The 22,692-nt window shown below is 44.5% G+C and overlaps 1 protein-coding gene across 2 annotated transcripts in view; it reads right to left on the bottom strand.

The window, feature by feature from the left end:
- Positions 1-22,692, bottom strand: part of LOC137369368 (ephrin type-A receptor 5-like) — a 389,228-nt gene that overhangs the window by 94,967 nt on the left and 271,569 nt on the right. For both annotated transcript variants that reach the window (XM_068030470.1, XM_068030471.1), the window contains exons 6-8: positions 15,477-15,601; positions 9,851-10,010; positions 596-698 (exon numbers count right to left, since the gene is read on the bottom strand). In XM_068030470.1, coding sequence (XP_067886571.1) covers positions 596-698; positions 9,851-10,010; positions 15,477-15,601 — 388 coding nt within the window. The remainder of the gene's footprint in view (positions 1-595; positions 699-9,850; positions 10,011-15,476; positions 15,602-22,692) is intronic.

The raw sequence follows: 22,692 nt of genomic DNA, 5'->3' as shown, positions 1-22,692 counted from the left end.
CAGATGACCAGAAGCCATTCCAGTTCAATCCAGGTGCAAGGCAAAAAGAAATCCCTTTAAAACTTGCTAATTCCTACAATTCCCCTTAAGGGGTTCTTCAAGTTGCATGCTGCAAAGTAAAGGACTTCCACCAGTATCAGCTGAAATGAGCAACAGGTGATACTGGCAACAAGTAGATCTCTTGCTTTTGTTCTAATTTAGCCTTGGTGTACTAGGAACACACGTCATTGGATTTGGGGACTCAAACAACAATATACTTCATTTTAATATATGGTAATAAACTCTCAGCAGCATGAACAAACACACACACATTGACGGTCTTCAGTTATATCAGGATCTACAATTCTGTCATTATGGGTGGAAATGGATCCCCACCCAGAATCCACCCATAAAATTGCCCATATGCTGATTTTATGACCAACACTCACGAAAACAAGTAAATTTGAGAGCAATACCTTTTTTCCTTTTAAATCTTTCATCAGCAAAAGAAACATTAGCTGCAAAATAAACTTAAGCAACACAAATATTTGATGATTTAAAGTATCGCTTGCAACAACTGTGTTCATTTTCACCAGGATAATCAAATTTCTCATACCTTCCACTAAGTAACAGGCCAGACACCACTGCCAGTAGAATCATACCCACTGCCACGGAAACCGCAATGATTGGCACCTGACTCTGATCACTGGCAGGCAAAGCTGGAAACGGGAAAGGAAGAAGCAAATATTACAAATGTATGAGGAAACTATCCTGACATGTTTAGAGCTATTAAAAACACTTTAGAAAAAATCCTTACAGCCTGACAACCAGAAAAGTATTCTGTTTGACACTTCTGAATGATGGAACACTTGCTCTGTGGACGAGGTATAACTGCTCGACCAAAGTATTAACACAAAGGAAAGCGTAATTTGCATGTGCACAACAATATTTTCGGTAACAGAAAATGATCTGTCAGCATCTTATAAAATGTTAAACAATCATGAACAAAAAATAGCATTTTAACATCCAGAAACTTTCACTCAATGTTCTGGAGTATACCATCACTTTTGAAGCTTACCATGACTGCGTCAGCATTTGCCAATGTAGAAGACATGACTAGCACTTTTTGTCTCTTACCCTGCCCATACTAATGGGGCTGGGTTTTCCTCCTCGGTGGATTTACCACCAGAAACCTATTTGGGCTGCTTTTAAAGCCATAGGGCTGGATTTTACCTTAGGCAGACGGGAAAGCACAACTTTCCTCAATGCAGTTTCATTAAATATTCATTTTGGGCTCCAGAAATAATTAGTGCCCTCTGCAGGCAGTCCACCTTGCGGGGTAAGGAGTGTGTGATGAACTGATAGGAAAATGTGGTACCGCTTCAGCAGCTGAAAAATTATGCCAACAGTTTTGTGCCTATAACAATGAGCCTCAATACAATGGTGCTTCTTCAAGGCATATTGAACTCAGAATTGTGAAGACTCTTCAGTTGAGGTGCTACTTATTTTATTCATTTATGGGATGTGGGCATCATTGGCAAGGCCAGCATTTATTGTCCCTCCTTAATTGCCCTTGAGAATGTGGTTGTGAGGCTATGTGATTTGATACAACCAAAGTGCTGTTAGATAGGGAGTTCCAGGATTTTGACACAGCAACAATGAAGGAATAATGCTATATTTCCAAGTCAGGATGGGTGAATAAGGGGAAACCAGTGGATGTAGTGTATTTGGATTTTCAGAAAGCATTTGATATGGTGCCACACAAGAGGGTATTACAGCAAAAAGGGCTCATGGTTTGGGGTAATATATTAGCATGGATTGAGGATTGGTTAATGGCCAGAAAACAGAGAGGAGGAATAAATGGGTCATTTTTGGGTTGACAGGCAGTAACTAGCAGGGTACTGCAAGGATCAATATTTGGATCTCTGCTATTTACAATCTATACTTGGATCAGGTGATCGAGTATAATGTATCCAAGTTTGCTGCTGATACAAAGTTAGGTGCCCAAGTAAGCTATGAGGAGGATGCAAAGAGGCTGCAAAGCAATTTAGACAGTTTAAATTAGTGGACAAGAAGATGGCAGATGCAATATAATGTGGAGAAATGTGAAATTATCCACATTGGTAGGAAAAATAGAAAAAACAGAATAATTTTTAATTGCTGAGAGACTGGGAAAAGTTAGGATTCAAAGGAATCTAGGTGTTCTTGCACATGAATCACAGACAGTTAACATGCAGGTACAGCAAGCAATTAGGAAAGCAAATGGTATGTTAGCATTTATTACAAAGGGGTTGGAGTATAAGAGTAAAGAGGTCTGGCTACAGTTGTCTAGGGTCTTGGTGAGACGACACTTGGAGTAATGTGTACAGTTTTGGTATCCTTACCTAAGGAAAGATATATTTTCCATAGAGGGAGTGCAATGAAGGTTCACTGAACTGCTCCCTGGGATCTTCCTGTGAGGAGTCATTGAGTAGAATGGGCCTTTATTCTCTCGCGTATGGAAGAATGAGATTTGGTCTCATTAAAACGTGAAATTCTTAAGGGAGTTGGCAGAGCAGATAATGGGATAGTGTTTCTCCGTGCTGAGGAGTTTAGAACTGGGGTCACAGTCTCAGAATAGGCTTGAGATGAGGAGAAATTTCTTCACTCAAAGGGTTGTGAATCTTTGGAATTTGCTAAATCAGAGGGCTGTAGATGCTCTTTAATTGAGTCTATTCAAGACAGAGATCAATAGATTTTTCAGCACTAAGAGAATCAAGGGATATGGGGATAGTGCGGGAAGGTGTAACTGAGGTAGATGATTAGTCAAGATCTTATTGAATGCCAGTGCAGCCGAATGGCCTATTCCTGCTCCTATTTCTTATGTTTTCATATGAATTAAAGGGGAACTTGCAGGTAGTGGTGTGTCAATGCACCTACCACCCTTGTCCTTCTAGACCAGGGGTGTCCAACCTTTTCGTGATTTTTGTCCTATATAGGGGGCCGGTGAGCAAATTTTGGAAAGATAAAGCCATTAGAAATTTATCTTACTATCAAAACAACAAACGTGCATTTTTGTGAAGAAGCTTGAAATGAGAAAACTAATTTATTGACTTACTTTCTCGTCACTATGTTGAACACTGATTTAGTGACATACTTGCATTGTTTTTTCTTGCATTGGTACTCGATCTCTGCCCACACACTTGACATAGGGATGCAGAGTATTCTGGATAGATGTCCATCTGTCAGGAGTGATCTTGATCTCTTTTTCTTCCCTCTCTCTCTCCCCCTTCCCTCCCTCCCCCTCTCTCTCTCTCCCCCTCGCTCCCCCGTCTCTCCCCCGTCTCTCTCTGTGTCTCTCTCTCCCCTCTCTGTGTGTCTCTCTCCCCCCGTGTCTCTTTCTCCTCCCCCTGCATATATTTCTCCTCCTCCATTAACCTCATCCCCGTCTCTCTCTCTTTCTCCCCCCTCTCTGTGTCTCTCTCCCCCCGTCTGTGTCTCTCTCTCCCACCCTCTTTCTCTGTTTCTCTCTCCCCCCGTGTCTCTTTCTCCTCCCCTCTTTTTGAGTCTCTTTCTTCTCCCCTCTCTCTGTCTCTATATCTCCCCATGTCTCGCTCTCCCCCTCTCTCTCTCTCCTCCCCCCTGTGTCACTCTCTCCCCCCTGGCCCCCATGTCTGTCTCTCCCCCCCTCTCTGTGTCAGTCTCTTCCCCCCTCTCTGTGTCCCTCTCCCCCATCTCTCTCTTCCCCCGTCTCTCTCTGCCCCCTCCATCTCTGCTCTCCCGTCTCTCTCTCCCCCATCTCTGTGTTTCACTCTCCCCTGTCTCTCTCTTTCACCCCCTTTCTGTCTCTTGCCCCCATCTCTCTTTTCCTCACCCCCCGACTCTCTCTCCATCCCTATCTCTCTCCACGCCCCCTGTCTCTCTCTCTCCCCTCCTCTCTGTCACTTTCCCCCATCTCTCTCCCCCTGCCCCATCTGTCTCTCTCACTCCCCTCTCTGTCTCTCTCTTTCTCCCACCACTCTGTCTCTCTCCCCTCTCGTTTCTTTCCCCCAGTCTCTCTCTCCCCTGTCTCTCTCTCGCCTCCCTCATCTCTCTCTCCCCTCGTCTCTCCCTTCCCCCTTTCTCGCTATCTCTCTCCCCAACTCTCTCTCTCTGTCTTCCCATTCCCCCCTCTCCACTGCCACTCTCCACTCCCCGCTCTCTGCTGCCTGCTCCCCGCTCTCCATCGGTGCACTCACCATAAATGTGGATAATACAGGCAGGGTGTGAATGCTGCTCTCCGCTGGGCGCAGCCACTTTGTGTGGGAGCGGGGTCCTAACTGACCTATAGCTTCCCGCCGACATGCCTGACATTCCCACAGTTTACACCTGCGGGCCGGATGGAAATCTTTGGAGGGCCGGACTCTGGGCTGCGGACCGTATGTTGGACAACTGTGGTAGAAGTCCTGGGTTTGGAAGGTGCTGTCAAAGAAGCCTTGGTGAACTGCTGCAGTACATCTTGTAGATGGTACACACAGCTACCATGTGCGCTGGTGGTGGAGGGAGTGAATGTTTAAAGTATGGCTGGGTTGCCAATCAAGCAGGCTGCTTTGTCATGGATGGTGTTGAGTTTCATGAGCGTTGTTGGAGCTGCACCCATCCAGACAAGTGGAGAGTATTCCATCACACTCCTGACTTGTGCCTTGTAGATGGTGGACAGGCTTTGGGGAGTCAGAAAGTGAGTTACTTGCCACAGAATTCCCAGCCTCTGACCTTGCTGTTGTAGCCACAGCATTTATGTGGCTGGTCAGTCAATGGTGACCACTGCTCAGGATATCGATGGTGTGGGATTATGTGATGGTAATGCCAATCAATGTCAAGAGGAGGTGTTTAGACTCTTTCTTGTTGGAGATGGTCATTGCCTGGCACTTGTGTGGCGTAAGTGCTACTTGCCACTTAACAGCCCAAGCCTAGATATTGGAAATACTCAGCAAAGTATTTCCAACATTTTCTGTTTTTGCTTCAGATTTCCAGCATCCGCAGTATTTTGCTTTTGCAAGCCTGGATGATATCTGGTCTTGTTACATGCGGGCATGGACTAATTCATCATCTGAGGAGTTTTGAACATCAGTAAACATCCCCCTTTGGACCTTTTGATGGAGGGAAGGTCAACAGCTGAAGATGGTTGGGCCTAGGTCACTAACCTAAGGAAATTGTGCAGTGATGTCCTTGGGCTGAGTTATTTGGCCTCCAACAACCACAACCATCTTCCTTTGTGCTAGGTATGACTCCAGCCAATGGTGAGTTTTCCCCTTAATTCCCATTGACTTCAATTTTACTACAGCTCCTGGATGCCACACTCGATCAAATGCTGCCTTGATGTCAAGGGCAGTCACTCTCACTTCATCTCTGGAATTCAGTACTTTTGTCTATGTTTGGACCAAGGACGTAATGAGGTCGAGAGATGAGTGGTCCTGGCTCAACCCAAACTGAGATTGGTGACCAAGTTATTGCTGAGTAAGTGGCGCTTGATAGCACTGTTGATGACCCCTTCCATCACTTTGCTGATGATTGAGAGTAGGCTGAGGGGGAGTAACTGGCTGGATTGGATTTCTCCTGCTTTCTGTGGACAGAACATAACTGGACAATTTTCCATATTGTTGGGTAGATGCCAGTGTTGTAGCTGTACTGGAACAGCTTGGCTAGGGGCGCGGCAAGTTCTAGAGCACAAGTCTTCAGTACTAAAGCCAGGATGTTGTCGGGGCTCATAACCTTCGCTGTATCCAGTACACTCAGCCTCTTCTTGATATCACATGGAGTGAATCAATGTCCCCTCTAATTATTTTGTTGGGCGAAGCCTATTTAAGTGCGTGGGTACTTTAAATTCTTTTGCATGGCCGTGCACTAATGGCAGCTTAAAGGGGCGACTTGTGCTTGTCTGCATGGGAACTTCCTGGTTGCTGTGCAGCCATGTAGCTCCACAGCTTAGAAAGAGCAGTGGAGTAAATCGGATTGGCTGAAGACTGATATCTGTAATGCTGGGCCCTCAGGAGGAGGCCAAGCTGGATCACCCACTCAGCACTCCTGGCTAAAAATGCTAACACTTCAGCCTTGTCTTTTGTACTCTGAGCTCCACTATCATTGATGGGAGACATTTGTGGTGTTTCCTCCTCCAATTGTTTAATTGTCCACCATCATTTGCGACTGGATGTGGCAGGGCTGCAGAGCTTTGATCTGATTTGTTGGTTTTGGGATTGCTTAGCTCTGTCTATAGTATGCTACTTCTGCTGTTTAGCATGCATGTAATCCTGTGTTGTAGCTTCACCAGGTTGGCACCTTATTCTTAGGTATGCCTAGTGCTCCTCCTGGTATGCTCTCCTACACTCCTTTGTATTACTTGTCTAGTAACATAACCACTATGTGACCGCACTCACCTGTCTGTAATCTGGCAGAGGACGGTCTACCCTTTAGGCCCTGAGAAAAGAAGGCCTGCGGAGAACATGATCTAAGCCTGTGGAAGGATGTGGCCTTGGCAATAAGTGCCACCTCATTAAGAAATGCCTTCTGAAACTTGGATAGCAGTCCATTTGATTGTACTTTCTCTCCTATCTTCTTAAAGAAAATAGCCCACCACCAAAGGAGTATCACCTCAAATCATCAGCCAGCTGCCTCAGAAGATCATACCACTGAAAGGCATGTAGGTGACTACAATTGAAAGGTCACACAAGAGTAGGGATGGAGGCTTGAAGCATTCAGAAGGTTTTGTCAACAATGCGATATTGTTATAATATTATTGATAGAATATATTGGAGTAAGGTGGAGGAATGCTTGTGAAAAAAGAATAGCAGCATGTTCTCCAAATTACAGTTTTGGAAGCTGTACAGGAGAGCTATTTGTCAGCCAACAGATGAGTTAATTCTATTGCTAAAGGGGGACTGTGATGGTGGGGATTATTTGGCAGTGGCTTTGGGTCTTGATGAAGGTTTCTCTTAGCAGCTGTGCCCATAGCTGTTTGGCAAATGGTAAAAATTAGTAATTGTTTTGTGAGGGAGGGACAGCCTTCTGAGGCATTGCCAAGTGTTACGTGGAAGTAGCCTAACTCCATCTGCAGATAGAGAGGTGTTGATACCAGCAGGCAGGGCCAAAGGCTGACTAAAGTGTCTGTTCAGCTTGGCATCCCTTTGGTGGGCCTTCTGATCCTCTTCCTCCTCAAAAAAGAGGAATGGAGAGGCCTCAGGAAAACTCTTTTGTTACCAAGGCCTAGTCTGTAAGCTTAAAACCTGAACGTAAGCTAAAAAAAACTTACAAATACTTTTAAAATACTTAAAAGAAATTTTACAACATTGTAAAAATAATGAAAGCCAACGATGGTCATCAGGTATGAAGTGCAATTGACTCCCCCACAACAGCTCTTTCCTTGAAGCATTCTCTATCATTGGCACCAGTGGCGCAGTGGTTAGCACCGCAGCCTCACAGCTCCAGGGACCCGGGTTCGATTCCAGGTACTGCCTGTGTGGAGTTTGCAAGTTCTCCCTGTGTCTGCGTGGGTTTTCTCCGGGTGCTCCGGTTTCCTCCCACAAGCCAAAAGACTTGCAGGTTGATAGGTAAATTGGCCATTATAAATTGTCACTAGTATAGGTAGGTGGTAGGGAAATATAGGGACAGGTGGGGATGTTTGGTAGGAATATGGGATTAGTGTAGGATTAGTATAAATGGGTGGTTGATGTTCGGCACAGACTCAGTGGGCCGAAGGGCCTGTTTCAGTGCTGTATCTCTAATCTAAAAAAAAAAGTTCTAACTGAGAGAAATGTAGTCCCTACAGCAAACAATCACCCATCCACTGTCATTTCTATGTAGTAGGGCAGGATTGCAGTGGCTGATGTCTGTGCTTGATGCAAGCCTTGGGCTGAATTTTCCTAGTTCCGTGCTGGTGGGCATAGAGGCGGGGGGAAGCTGTAAAAATAGGGAGGAGCCATGTGAGGATAGCTCATTGACACATGCCTGTCATTGGGGAAGTTTCCTGATGGATGCAGGCAGCCAATTAAACAGATTATGGACCAAATTAGGTCTGAATTTGCAGGCGTGCTGGCATTTTGCTGCCCGTGGAGCGGACCTCCACCATGTGCGGAGGTCACCATCACAAAAGAGGCAGCCTCCCTGCAGCTGGCCAAGGGGCCATCGGAGCCAGAGGCTCCATGCCCCAATGAAGGGCCACGCACAGGAAAAGCAACACCCCCAGCCCAAATGATCCATTTGGAGGGGTTTCCCCTCTGCTTCAATGAGTCTAACAGCTTCGGCCTTAAAACTTTTAACCTTAAATGCATGTCTCCGAGGGCATCTCCATGGAGTATAAGGTGGAAAAATGTGAACTTGTCCACCTTGCCAGGAAGAATAAAAAAGAGGTTTATTATCTGAATGGAGAGCAACTGCAGAACTCTGAGGTACAGAGGGATCTAGGTGTTCTGGTACATGAATCACAAAAAGTTTGTAAGCAGGTACAGCAGGTGATTAGGAAGGCAAATAGAATGTTGGCGTTTATTGCAAGGGGAATGGAATCTAATTCTGCAGTTGCTCTCCATTCAGGGAAGTGTTGCTACAGCTGTACAGGGCCATAATTAGACCGCATCTGGAGTATTGTGTACAGTTTTGGTTTCCTTACTTAAGAAAGGATATAATTGCATTAGAAGCAGTTCAGAGAAGGTTCATCCGACTGATTCCTGGGATGAAGGCGTCGTCTTATGAAGAAAGGTTGGGCCTATACTCATTGGAGTTTCGAAGAATAAGAGTGATCTTATTGAAATATATAAGATGCTGGGGGGGAGGAACTTGACAGGGTGGAAGCTGAGATGATGCTTCCCTTTGTAGGGGAGTCTAGAACTAGGGAACACAGTTTAAAAATTAGAGGTCTCCCATTTAAGACTGAGATGAGGAGAAATTTTTTCTCTGAGGGTCTTTAGTCTGTGTAATTCTCTTCCCCAGACAGCAGTGGAGCTAGATCATTGAATGTATTCAAGGCTGAGTTAAATAGATTTTTGATCGACTAGGAAGTCAAGGGTTATGGGGGGCAGACAAGAAAGTGGAGTTGAGGCCTCAATCAGATCAGCCATGACCTTATCAAATGGCGACGCAGTCTCAAGGGGCTGAATGGACTACTCCTGCTCCAAATTCTATTGTTCTATGTTGAAGTTCCCTCCTGATCTCTGACCTGCCTCAGCAGCGTCCATCTCGCCCAATGGCGCTGCCAAGGCTCCAGAGCTGCCAGCCGCATTGGGAGCCGACCCACCATCCTTAATAGGACGGCAAGCGCAGAGGTGGCCAATTAGGAGGCCGCCTCCAGGGAGATTGTGCTGTTGGGCACGTTGCTTGTAAGTGTGGGCTCAGGACCCCCTGATATTGGGATCCCAAAACCCATGAGAAAGTTCTGCCCAAAGTCTCCCCCTGCTCCTTCTATATACCTCAAAAATGTATGGTCAATAGAGGAAAAATGTAGACTTTCATATTCTTGAAGGAACTGGTGATTAATTTCTTTGAGTGATTTGCCCTTGATTTATCTCAATTGTGCAAACACACAAACTGACATGGAGCCTTTTACAAATAGCTTCATTTCTCAGTTCTTGATGGAAGTACCTCTTATTTTCAGCTGCTATGCATATTTATTACTGCCATCATTTCTCTTGCACCAGATTCCTAATGTAATATTTAAAGTGATGATTTGCTCGGATTGCATTTTTAATCTTTGCACCTGTGCTCTGTCAAGCTGCACGTTAAATGACTGACACTTTAATTTATAGATTCTCTGAAAGACTGTGTAACTGCAAAGGCAAGGCTGGCAAAAAAAAAGCCCTCATTCTTTACTGATTTGCAGAAACTTTCTTAACAACTGTCAGGAACGGCAGTAAATAAAATGACTTACAGACTGGACTGGTTTCAAATTCAAATTTACGGCTGTAGCCCCCATATCCTGCTGCTGTGCGAGCTCGTATCTGAAAGATGTACACTGTGGTGGGTTTCAGGCCATCAACAATAATCTCAGTCTCTTTCGATTTAATGATGGTGTAGCTGGTCTCCTGGGCCTTGGAGATAATGGAATACAAAAGTGAGCATATTATGGGATGAACAGTGAGCCTGCATCTTGCCTGTCATTTCACACTGGTATTACAACTTTGTTGATTATTCGCAAAACGTTATTCTAATTAATATATCAGTAAAGGACCCCAGCTTTTACATTCACTGGCCACTATTCCTTCAGCATCCTCTGAAAATAAATTTTAGTTGAAATTGTGTCGTATTTTTCATTGTGTACGACTTTAGATTTTTTTACATTTAAAGCAATATTCAGCTCCTATAAAATGCTTCCTTTCTTTTTACTGTTGACCACACAAAGCCTCCTTGGAGCAGATATCATAAACACAAAGCAGTATTGGCACTTATATCCAGGTGATCACTTCATAACAGCAGAAGTTATCATAATCCATTGGCAGCCAGATTGTTGTAAATTAATGATCCGTTTACTAAAAGATATACAACAGTAAAACTTATTTACCGTGTAAATTAATAGTGTAGTCTTGGTATGCTAAATAGCAAATAAATATTATAGTTAAACAGGCCTGCGGAAATGACTGTTTCGTGCCAAAGTAGATGGAACCTATGAACACAGAGAGGGTGAAATTCACCTTGAGCACTCGCACAAAACAGGTGTTAGCGAATCAGTAGCCCACTTTACATTGCTTCCAATTTTCTTTTCCATTCATTGATTTATGTACAACTGTGATTTATTATCTCTCTTCTCTTAAAACTGAAAATGGAACTGAAAAATAGAAGTATGACTTGTGCATTGAATTTCACACTGAATGACAGCCAATAGTGGAAATAATTTTCTCATATTTTTGAAATTAATTTTCATCGTGGAAAATGATTATTCTATCGTGCCTTAATTGTGAGCTGCTGACATCACCCTTCCCCCTTTGTGGATGCCAATGTAGGCACAGCCTTCATTTGATTAGCGTCTCCCATGGGCCATAGTGTGTGGTTCAGCTGGGTGCTAGGCTCGGAATACAAATAGAAAAGAGGCGACAGATTGCATGCATTGAGGTCAGTCTTTATTGATTTTACTCTTAAAGGCCATCACGATGGCTGGAAGCAGGTAAGTATGAGATTGTCTCTTGCCTCCTTGGACTGTCGCTCAATGTGCCCGCCCTCAAGTGCAAGAGCTCAACCTCCAGTGCTGTTTGCTCATCACCCTCCTCCATGTCTTCCTCATCAGTGGAGGAGTGGCATTCAATCATATCCTAGTCATACAAGGCCTCCCCATTCTGCAGTGCTAGATTGTGCAGAGCACAGCAGACAACCACAACACATGAGACCCTCGCTGGGGCATACTGCAGATTGATCCAGGCAACAGAATCTCATCTTCAGCAGCCCAATAGCCTGCTCGAAGCCTGCTTGGGTAGAGCCGTGGCAGGTGTTGGACCTCTTCTCTGCTGTATTGCAAGGGTTCCTCACAGGCATGATTTGCCATGTCTTCATTGGGTAACCCTTAGAGTCATTGAATCATGGAGTTATACAGCACAGAAACAGGCCCTTTGGCCCACCGTATCCACACCAGCCATCAAGCCTATCTATTCTAAGCTCATTTTCCAGTACTTGGCCTACAGCCTTGTATGCCTGACCCCGAGATTCCATCCATGAAGGTAAGTGGGGGGCCTGAAGAGCTGCGGCACTTGGGACTGTCGAAGTATGTAGGCATTGTGGCTGCTTCCTGGGATGTGGGAACACACCTGCAGGAAACACTTTTGGTGGTCGCAGACCAGTTGAACGCTGATGGAATAGAAGCACTTCCTGTTGCTGAAGGCGGCTGGCTGGTCTGCGGGAGCCTTGATGGCCACACGCATGCAATCTATCACAACTTGCACCCAGGGGAATCCAGAGGTGACCCCGAACCCGAAGGCCATCTCGACCTTGGTCTGGGAGCACACATAGTCGCCAGCCCTCTTGAACAGGGCATTGGTGATCTCCTTGATGCAGCGTGGGCTGCTGCTTGGGAGACCTCACACATTTCCCTGGTGGATCCTTGGAATGATCCAGATGTGCAAAAGTTAAGTTTCCAAAGTGATTTTCAAGGCCATGGGCATTGGCTGCCCACCAAATCCCATACGTCGTAACTAGTCCTGCAGCAGGATGCATATGTCAGTGACAGCCTCCCTGGAGAGCCAGAGTCTGCGCTGACGATGCAGCTTGGACAGTTGAAGGTAGCTGACTTGTGCCTAATACACTCTTTGGCGCAAGTGGGCCATTCTTGGCATGGCCAGCTGCTGTTGCTCGAGTCGTGGAGCTTCATGGGGGTCCAGAAAGGGTATAGGAGACCCGTGCCAGGTGATCAGTAGGCCTCCAGAGTGCTGTCCTTGCAGAGACGAACCTGCCTTGGAAGATTTCCTTTTGCTACTTCTCTCAGCAGACTCCCGAATGGCGCTCAGTGCTGGCCCTTGTGATAGCTGATCCTCTCACCCAGCAGTATGGGCACCCAATACTGCCACCCAAAACCAAGCCCACACCTTGCAGAACACTCAACACCCAGCAACCCCTTGCACAACACCCGAGACTCTGCTTGCCCAGCAATGCCACCCGAGACCCTGTTCACCCAGTACTGCCACTCGAGATCCTGCTCGCCCAGTACCGCCACCTGAGACCCTGACAACCCATGCAGAGTGTACAGCACTGCAGTCCGTCAATTGCCTCTGCTCCCCCCTCTTCCCCTATGCGGTGCTTGTCATGGCTGTTCACCCGTCGCGGCACTGAGTCTTCGCCAGCTTTCAATGGCCAGAGTTCTGAAAGCACTTAATGGCTGTCGTCCATTTAATTCCAAGACCCCCACTGAATTGCTTACAATTAAAACTACCTGTTCGACAATTTAAATTGCACTCATGTCTCGTCGGCGCAGCGACGCTGCCTTGGTGATTTCCCACCGCTGACTAAATCCAGAACTGACATCACAACATCGGATTTCCGGGCTGGCTCGTCTGACGCTATTCTCCAGCCCCCCATGCCTCCATTCCCGCTCCAAATAGCTGCTTTAAATTCAGCCTGGTGTGTGCAGTTCTGGTCACCACACTATAGGAAAGATATGATTGCACTAGACAGGGTACAGAGGTGATTTAAGAGGATGTTGCCAGGACAGGAGAATTTTGGTTATGAGGAAAGATTGGATAGGATAGAGTTGTTTTCTTTGAAAAAGAGAAGGCTGAGGGGAGACCTGATTGAAGTGTGTAAAATTATGAGGGGTCTGAATAGAGTGGATCGGAAGGCACTGCTCCCCTTGGCTGAGGTACATAACCAGTGTGCACAGATTTAGAGTAAAAGGTAGGAGGTTAAGAGGGGATTTAAGGGGAATTTTTTTCACTCAGAGGGTGATGAGGATCTGGAACTCACTGTCTGATAGAGGTAGAAACCCTCATAATATTTTAAAAATACTTGGATATACACATAACCTACAAGACTACAGACCAAGAGCTAGAAAGTGGGATTAGGCTGGATGGTTACTTGCTGGCCAGGGCGGCCACGATGGGCTGAATAACCTCCTTCCATGTTGTAGATTTCTACTATTCTATAACTCGCTGTGTAAAAATGTTTCCTCATGTCTCCTCTGGTTCTTTTGCCAATCACCTTAATTCTGTGTCTTCCAGATAATTCATAAATATTAATTCTTTCTATGTTGATCAGTGAAGAACCTCATTCCTTCAATTTATGGTTCCCAGTGTACACATCATGCATTCCCAGATCAATAGAAGATAAGTAAGTCCAGGCAGAGTAAAACTTTCTCAATGTAGTAGGCACACCTGCCTTTGCTGATAAGCTTAAATAAGTAGATCTAATAGATCTAGTTCATATGTCTTAAAACTAAGATCCTGACAGCTAGCACAGAAAGGAGGCTTCCAACCCATTGGTGTGAAGTAAATTTTCACTATGTCCCAGGGGAGAAGGGTAGTTTAACTCACTGCACCATCTAGTTTAATGAATAATTATTGCTCACTGATTAATGACATAATTGAAGTAGAATATGCACATTATTAATCAAGAAGCAGCTATTTGCAAGATCAATACTAGTGCAAGGCTAGAGAATCAATTCTTTTTTTATCTGCAGCCGCAGTCATAAGGCAGGCTTGCTTTTTACCAAAAACAAAGTCACTGGCCCCATCCCCTGACAAGCAGGAGAGGGTCAGGGAGAGATACATCAAAAATTTTAAAACAGGGAATTCTTCCCAACCCACCACAAAAATGCTTGTTTCTTGGTAAGGAGAGGCAGGTCACTTCATTAACATATTTAAATCAAGCTGTGACAGTGCAATTGGGAGCCAGTTTTAAATTTTACAGCTGTCATGTGGGTTTCCCAAAACCCAAAAATAGAAGCAAGGTGAGAGCTGCCGGCTCAAGAAGGTAAGTGCCATTTTGCAGCACTCCTTGTGGGCTATGAGGAGCAGGAATACTCCCTCTGGCACCTTAAGGAAGCCTTTCGCCTAAACTCTGCCAATTCCAGCCTCTCTCTCCCTCTTGCTACAATCACAGGCCTCTGCCCCAAGCAGCAACGTCTGTGCCATGCTGTGATTGTGGCCATCCTCCTTCCCCAATCTCCAGTCTTCTGTCCTTTAGAACCACCACCCACCACCCCCCCCAACCCCAGGCCCTGATCTTTGGTCTTCCCCCCACTCCCGATTGCCTCTTCTTTCCCCTTGCAAGCCCAGATCTCCAGCTTTAGCCCTTCCCGATTGCTAGGGACCATCCCCAAGTGTCCCTGGCTTGCATCTCCTGCAGTTGGTTTTTCCTGTCTGACAGCTGTACAGTCTGTCAATTTGACCAGTTATCATATGGGAAAAGGAACAAAAAAGGATGATGAGGTCCTGTCGGTCCACGTCTCAGGCCTCAATATGTTTCCCGGCCATTTTGCACTGCCTTCCTCTCTATAAATATTGGGGCATTAACGTCAGGATCCGTTTGGCTTTTAGAAATGAAAAAGAACAAGGATCATCCCAGTAACGATGGAAGATTCCAAATTAGTTGGCTTACCAGTCAAATATTGTTCAGATCTTTGATTTCTGCTTATTTTCACCCTCAGAAGTTTTTTTTTAACAGCCAAAATCTGTGTTTACTGATATTGTTCTGTTGTGTATTTGGCAAGCGATTTTACTCCCTCTTTATACATAATACAACTCAGAAATGGCAGAAGGAACGGTAGGGGTTATTACTGTTCCTTTGGCTGGACATTTTTAGATGCTAAAAAATGAAAAATCGTGCAATCATCTTGCACTTATGCCGTTATTGGTGTCAGAATCCGTATCAATGATAATAAACCAATTAATTTATAACTATGTTTGTGAACCAGTAATTCAGTACCAGTCATTCTCAATCATTGACCCAATACCAGTGATTAATTAGTGAACCAACACCAGTGTTTATCAAAAAATCGATAGCAGTATTTACCACTGAGAAAAAATGCAGCCATGCAGCAGAAATGAAGAATAAGGCTCTTCTTATTAGTCAGTTTATACCTTTTCAAAATATTTGATCTCATACTCCAGTATGATGCCATTGGGCCGGTTTGGCTTCTGCCAGGACAAGGAGATGCTATTTTTGGCGACCTTCTTCTTCTTCACAACACTAATTGGTGAAGGTGCTGTAAAAACAAAAGTATGGGAAAGCATATTATTGACCTGCTGTTAAGAAAAAACACTTAAGTTTGCTTTTTGACTGGTTTTCAATCCATCTTCTGTCTTCAGCGAGAGAGTATATTAAATCAAAAGATCATTGCTTCTCTGCACTTTGAGTTGAGTTTGTTGCAGTGTCTGCCGTCTGAATTATATGGACAAGACTGTAAATATCCTCAAAATATAATGAAAACCATGTTGTAACAATTCTTTCTAGTACAATATTGTAACATCTAGAGTACAGTAGTTTGAGAGCAGTCATTAGCCTTCTCACATATTGGCCAACACTTAAAAATCAAAAGGGAAGCTAAAATGTCTCAATACTCAGGCTTATAGTCTTTACCTTAGTGAGTACGAAGTTCGTACCGATGTAAACAATGTATTTTCACCTTAAAGGATGTGCATGTTACATGAGATACCATCAGAGATTTGAAGTGTTTGGTCTCAAAAAAGTGAAAATTTATTTTTGCTCTTTACAAACCCCTTTAAATATATGTTTACTTAATGTAGACTATAAGAATAAATTTGACCTGAAAGTACTTTTACTTTAGTCCTGTCAGTTAGACTAAATTCATGGTATGAAGCTGTAATTTTCTTATTACATACATTTTTCTCCATTTCAATTTCAGTAACAGAAAGCAAACTGGGACTATCTTAAGCAAACTAATGGCTTGGTGCATGAATATACTTCATGGTGTTGGGCGAAAGATGCAAACCAGGAAAGTTGCCGGTATGTTTCCTGATTTGTGCTGTGTTAGCTGATTTCAACCACAGAGGTGGACTGGATCCTGGGAATAGCCTCAATGGCTGGAATTTTGTCAAAGCTCGGGTTGTCCTGCCACCGGAACTGAAAATGAGACCCGAGCTCATGCGGACGGACGGGGCAGCATTTTACCGGTGGCAGCCAATTAAGAGACCACTGTCAGGACGATCATCCTATTGAGGACAGCGCCCTGCCTCAGAGGGCCGGCAACTCGGCAGCCCTGGTAGTGCCACCGATGAGGCTGCAGGAAGAAGAGAACATCTCCATTTTGAGGCAAGGTAGGTTTTTTTTCCATTTACCGTGCAGGCCCAGGTAGGCAAGCCAGCCCCGGTGATCAGTGTTGGGGGGGCACCATCCAGTGGCAGTACCGCAACCACAGGACGGCCGTTGCCACCAGGCGGTGCCCCTCCGTGAGCCATGGAGTGGTCATAAAGGAGGGCCCTAATCCCCGCACCCTCACACCCTTGCCCCCAGGAACCTGCTGGGAGGCCGCCAGGGCGTACCTGGTGGCCTCCCCACGCTGCAGTAAAATGCCCTTAATTGGCTGCTTAATTGGTTTAATTGGCCACCCGCCTCCAGTCGGCAGGCAGCCGTGCCGGTAAGTTTCATGCTATTGGTAATATCCCGTAGCCGCAGGAAGACGTTGGGCACCCCTCCCGACCCCTTCCACCGCCATTTTCCAAGGCCATCCACCTTCCAGCCCTTCTCCAGAGGGCTGGTAAAATCCAGCCCAATACCTTTTGGCTCTGTAAAAAATGAGCCAGAGACCCACTCCTGTTCACTGTCCTCTGACCTCTGCTGGAATTAAATGTCAGGAAAAGACAGGAAAGTAAATGCTGTGATCTCCTGTCATGATTGAATTTCCTGTTAATCTGGGTTAATGTATCAACAATGGCCAATTGGGCAAAAAATACCAAAGGATGGTTAACGTTTAAGGAATCGTATCTCAACCTGAGCCTACAGGACAGATCACAGAAAAATGTGTATTTTAGAGTATTCTGTGATTGGTGGGGGCAATTAGTTACAATGCACCAGTGAATATCTGCTGAAACCAATCCCAAAAGATAGCAATTTTATCAACTCTGAATGAAAACTTGCTTGTTTTCCTGTACCAAATTTCTCCCCTCCTCTCCAGAACATAGTGGCTTTTGCTGGATCTGGTCCAATTAGTATCTCACCCCACGTGACTATTGTTCCTGAGTTTTTATTGAGCCATAAGTCTAGGCAGGCTATTCAACCATGAGGGTATCCCAGGTGAACCCAATCCTGGTTTCAATACGCTGTTACCAGCAGGTGCTCCAAACCGGAGCAGAACATCACCTGACATATTTCCATTACCCTCCTCCTCAGTTGCGTGTATCTGAGATCAGCCAGCTCAGCACTGACTAAGGCTGAAGCTGCAGGGCTGCTGGTCTCTATTGCTCAGCATACAGTACAATTGCCAACAGAGCTTCAGTTCAGTTCAGAACTTGTTCTTAACAGGAAATGATTAATTATAACAATTCTAACATGTCGTGAGCATAATACTTCCAGTGATTGAAGTTTAAAAAAGCAGATTATATAAGCTGTGCTTTAGTTTTCATCATTTAATGACTATATTATCTTGTCAGATTATTTCCATTAAAATCTCATGATCCCTTCTCTGCTCCCTCTACAATTTTTCAGGTGAGGCAATAAAATCTCCCTTTTTTGAGAAGGTTAATAAAATGCCATCACAGAACACGTGAGACTGATGATGAATAACACAGTCATAAACCTGCTTTATTCAGAGCAGGAAACTGGACACTACAGGTTAATTCTGAAATATTACCAATTTGAAATACTCCTTGATTTTAATCTGAAAATGTTGCCCTGATATGAAGATAAATTGAGCAATTTAATTTGATCCCATTGATATTGCGTGAGATATTTTTGCACTTCAACTGTGCTTGTGTTACAATGTGTTGTGTGAGCAAGTTAGCTTCAGTAGTGGGGATTTTTCGTATGTAATTTGATCATAGGAGTGGGAAGAAAGTGTAACCTTCCCATTGTTAAGGCTCACAGCTGAACACCTCGCAATGCAATTCCTGTGACACAAAACAAAATAGTAAAAAGCTGCACTTAGTGGTCACTAATATTTACTGTTCAAGGGCAGTGCTGCTGTTTGATGCCACTTTAAAAACAACAAAGGGAAGAATGTTAGTCCTTTCCTTGCAGCTATTACTGGCACATTCTTTGTTGCGCGTTGCATAAAGTGAACAGGGGATAAGATCACAAGACATACACAGACGAGGAGGATCACTTAACATATCTTAGTTCATCTATTATGAGAGAAAAACCTATAGCCCCACCCCCCTTAAAATGATACGGAGCTAATTACAGTTTCAATTACAACTGTATTTCCTAACCCAAGATTTCATCAACTAATTACAATTAACAGCCAGCAATCTCCAACAGAATTATGTGGTCCTTGAAACTATTTTAATTCTAACATCCTGTGCCTATTGAATAAATTCATTCACACAAGGGGATGTGGCGTGGTGTCGCTCACGCTGTTTTACATTGGCAGGTGTTCAATCATGTAACACATTTTTATTATGTAATTTGTGCATTAGTTCTGGTAAAAATAAAAATAAATTATAGCTGTGTATGGGGCAGATTTAGGTTTTTTACCTGATTTACAACTGTCCGATTTCATGTTCTATTGAAGTCAATTGGGCAGCTGTAACTCAGGCAGCTGAGTTGGGTGCCCTCATCAGGTGGGTTAGGTTCAAATCAGGGCTTTTGTCTTGACTCTCCAGAGCAGTGGCTTCTCTCACAGCTGTATCTCTTAGACCTGTTTCTTACCATTTCCAAGCCCACATTAAGATTGAGCCAGGCTGGAACAGAGTTCTGGGATCTGACATGCAGGTCCCCAACTGCCAAGAATGAGGCATACATATTTTGCCACATGAACATTGATTTTTAAACTGTTACTGGAGTAAAGAAAGAACTTGCTTTAAAAAAAAAATCAGACCCTTGACTGGAAAGACAATTGCATAGTAACAGACAGTGCTTGGAAAGGACAAAAGGGAGACTCACTGCTGCAATTTATTCCAAAATGAACTTTTGATTACCAGATGTTGAAGGTGGAGAGGCTAGTATTCCAGGTTAACTGCTAAAATGGCTGAATACACAAACAGACGTGGTCAGACCAGTTAAGTCACATGACTAACTGGCTGTTGGAGATTTTTGAATTTGAACTTGCCACAGAGAAATTGAACTGAGAAAGCTCTTTGCTACTGGACTGAGAACATCTCTCTCCTGTCTGGTCCGATTTCTTTCTCACGGAACTGAAGACCCATTGAAGACAAATGAACCCCAAGAGAGAAAAGTCTCCGACAGTGAACAAGGTTTAAGAAGAATACTGGGCCCCAACAAAAAGCAAGATTACCTGCAATTAAGGACTCTACAGTGAGCTTGAAGCACAGTAACAAACCCCCTTCAGAGATTGCCTCAAACTCCTCCACTATTTTTCTTCTGCTCTTTTCTGTCTCTATTTGCATGTGCATGCTAGTGTGGGCACGGCGTGTATCCGTAGGCATTAACCGAATTAGAGTTTAAATTTAAGTTTTAATAAATTTCACTTTTCTTCTTTAAACCTAAGAAGGCCTGTTTGTGCTCATTTCTTTGCCTTATAATTGGAAAACGGTGAACAAGGATTCACCCAGGGAAGCTCAAAACACAGTATGTATAAAAATTAACCCCGGTTACAGTAAGACCAGGTGAAAGCTGAAAGGGAACCCTAGACCTCTTTCTCACCTGGTCGTAACTGATCATATAAAATAAAGTTATCTGGAAAGTGATCAAAAGTGCTCAAATGAAAGTGAAGATTGGGAACTGGTGACTCATATTTGCATGTGGGATATAGTGGAGGAAGAAGCTGGGACTTGAAAGGAAGTTGAGGTGAGTGGAAATATTTGCTCGGGTAGGACATGGAAGGTCTGACATCGGGGACTTGGGAGCACTCATTAGAATTTGGCTTTGAGATCATGAGAGAGAACTTAGAGGGGTCCATAAACAATTTAGTTTGTAGAGATTGAAGAGACTAGTGTTTAGAGTCTGCCAGTACTCCACAGGTGGAAAGGCTTTGGGTGTACTTGCAATTAGGGTGGCCATTCGGCTGTCTTTATACCAGAGAGTCTGGTTTTCAGCCAGTCTGTCTCTTGTCCGGTACCGGATGCCAATATGTCCAGTGTACTAGGGTTAGGATGGAAGAATCACTTAAAGAGGCATGCACCTAAAGTAATTTCATAAAATACAGGAGTCTAAAAGACAATGACTAGCTAGGAATACACTTGGATTCAGTTTGCTGTTTTCATTGTTTTTCACTTGAAATAAATCAATTATACTCAAAGACACAGGTGGTTCTGGTGCATTTTTTAAATTGCGGGCTTGTGGCTGAGAGGTCCATGATGATGTCATCTCCATGCGTGATGATATCATCGTGCACAGAGACGTCTTTACCCCTCCCACCACCCCCACTCCCCCCCCCCCACCCACCCAGGCCGCAGTACTGTTGGCTGGCCAGGTCTGGTGTCCAGTATTCTTGGCCTCTGGCAGTGGCCACTCTACTTGCAATAGTCTGGGGCACTGAGGAATGGGAGAGGGGTGGCAGGGTACTGAGATTTAGGAGCACTTTGGGCATACTAGGCTCTGGAAGTGCTCAGGGGAAGTGGAAATGTTTAGTAAGAGGTCTGGGAGCACTGTAGCAAGTCTGGGAACATAAGGAACTGAGAATAATAATGGGATGTGAAAGCATTTGTGGAGCCTCACAGCACCAGAGGAGTGTGCAATATGTAGCATTCAATAAACCTGGCATTTAGGAATGAGGAGGTCCAGCGTTTATCCGCAAGCTGGTGGGGACGGGGGTAGGGTAGAGAAACATCAGCGCTGCTCTTGAGCATAGAAAGTGTCTGTCTCTGTGGCTTCTTGGGAGAACAGATCCCTGCCGTGGACACACTTGGACGATAGAAAGCAGCTGGGTCCATGCTTTGAGTGTATATCAGGACTGTGGACACTCACGTGCACATTAAACTATTTTTCCTTCTATAAGAGAGAGGTGTTGAAAGTGGGAGACTTAGTAGCACCAGTGAGTTCTGACATCAGCTGAGCTCCAAAATATTGTGAAAGATAACCCAGCTGGACAATGCAAACTCCAGAAAGGAACAGAATTCAAACACCGCTTCTGAACTAATTTGATGAATTTTTAACAGGATTTGGTCAGTTTTTTTTAATGAATGACAAAAGTTTTGAATGGATTTGTATTTAGTCAACCAGCTCAGGAAATGACATGGTAACCAAAAGATCTCAGGAAATATGCTGACTGATAATACTGCCTGGTCTGGCGGTTCATACTTGATACTGACATACATTTTCCAAGCATCACGATTCCACATTATGTGTAAGACTATTAATTATAGAGATAAACAATTGTCAAGAGTTTTTTCTGCATAAATCAACCATGTGTCATGCAAAACCATAAGTAGAAGAATTATCTCATCAGATTTTTAATACTGCGGGTATGAATATGCATTCTGCTCACAACATTTAACTTTATAGTTACATATAATAACCTGAAGTGATGGTTGCTGCAATGTTAGATAAGCAATGTGTTCAGAGATTACTCTAACCCTAAGATAGAATCCATATGCAGGATTTTGCATTTGTAGTCAGGAACCTGAAGTTGGAACCCTTTCTGGGTCTCGAAACAACACCAGGGGAGAAGTAGTCACAGTCCGTGACTTTCCCTGAGGTCGGCTGCTAATTGGCTAGAGAGTGAGTTGGGTGGCCAATTAGTGGCAGCGGGCACAGGATGGAGGCAGGACTTGTAAAGTGTGGGTCCAATTTAAAGGCATGCCAACAGCCATTACTGTGGCAGCCATTTTGCATTGCTATGGAAGCCCGAGGTCAGCAGCAGGAAAGGCGGAGGCCTGGCACCCAAGACAGGGCTACCCTGTGGTTTTCTAATGAAGCCCTTGAGGTTCTGTTGGAGGCAGGAAGAGAGAAATGAGAAGTCTAGTTTCCAGGGAGTGGCAGGCCTGGCTGGAGGTGACAGAAACTGTCAGTAGCCAAAGTGTTGTCTGGAGGGCATGGGTGCAGTACTGCAAAAGGTTCAATGACCTTCTTCGCTCTGGCAAGGTAAGTGCAACGTGAGACCCAGATGACAGGCCTCCAGGTCTGCAACCACCAGCAGACACACCAGCTGAGCAGCCTGAGGGCACATGGTGCTCCTGAAATTGGTAGCAATGCGCACCCAGGGTAACTACTGACCAGCAA

Source organism: Heterodontus francisci, chromosome 4, assembly GCF_036365525.1.
Source record: "Heterodontus francisci isolate sHetFra1 chromosome 4, sHetFra1.hap1, whole genome shotgun sequence".
NCBI classification, from domain to species: domain Eukaryota; kingdom Metazoa; phylum Chordata; class Chondrichthyes; order Heterodontiformes; family Heterodontidae; genus Heterodontus; species Heterodontus francisci.
The sequence above is the reverse complement of the archived record's forward strand: the minus strand, read 5'-3'. Positions and strand labels throughout refer to the sequence as shown.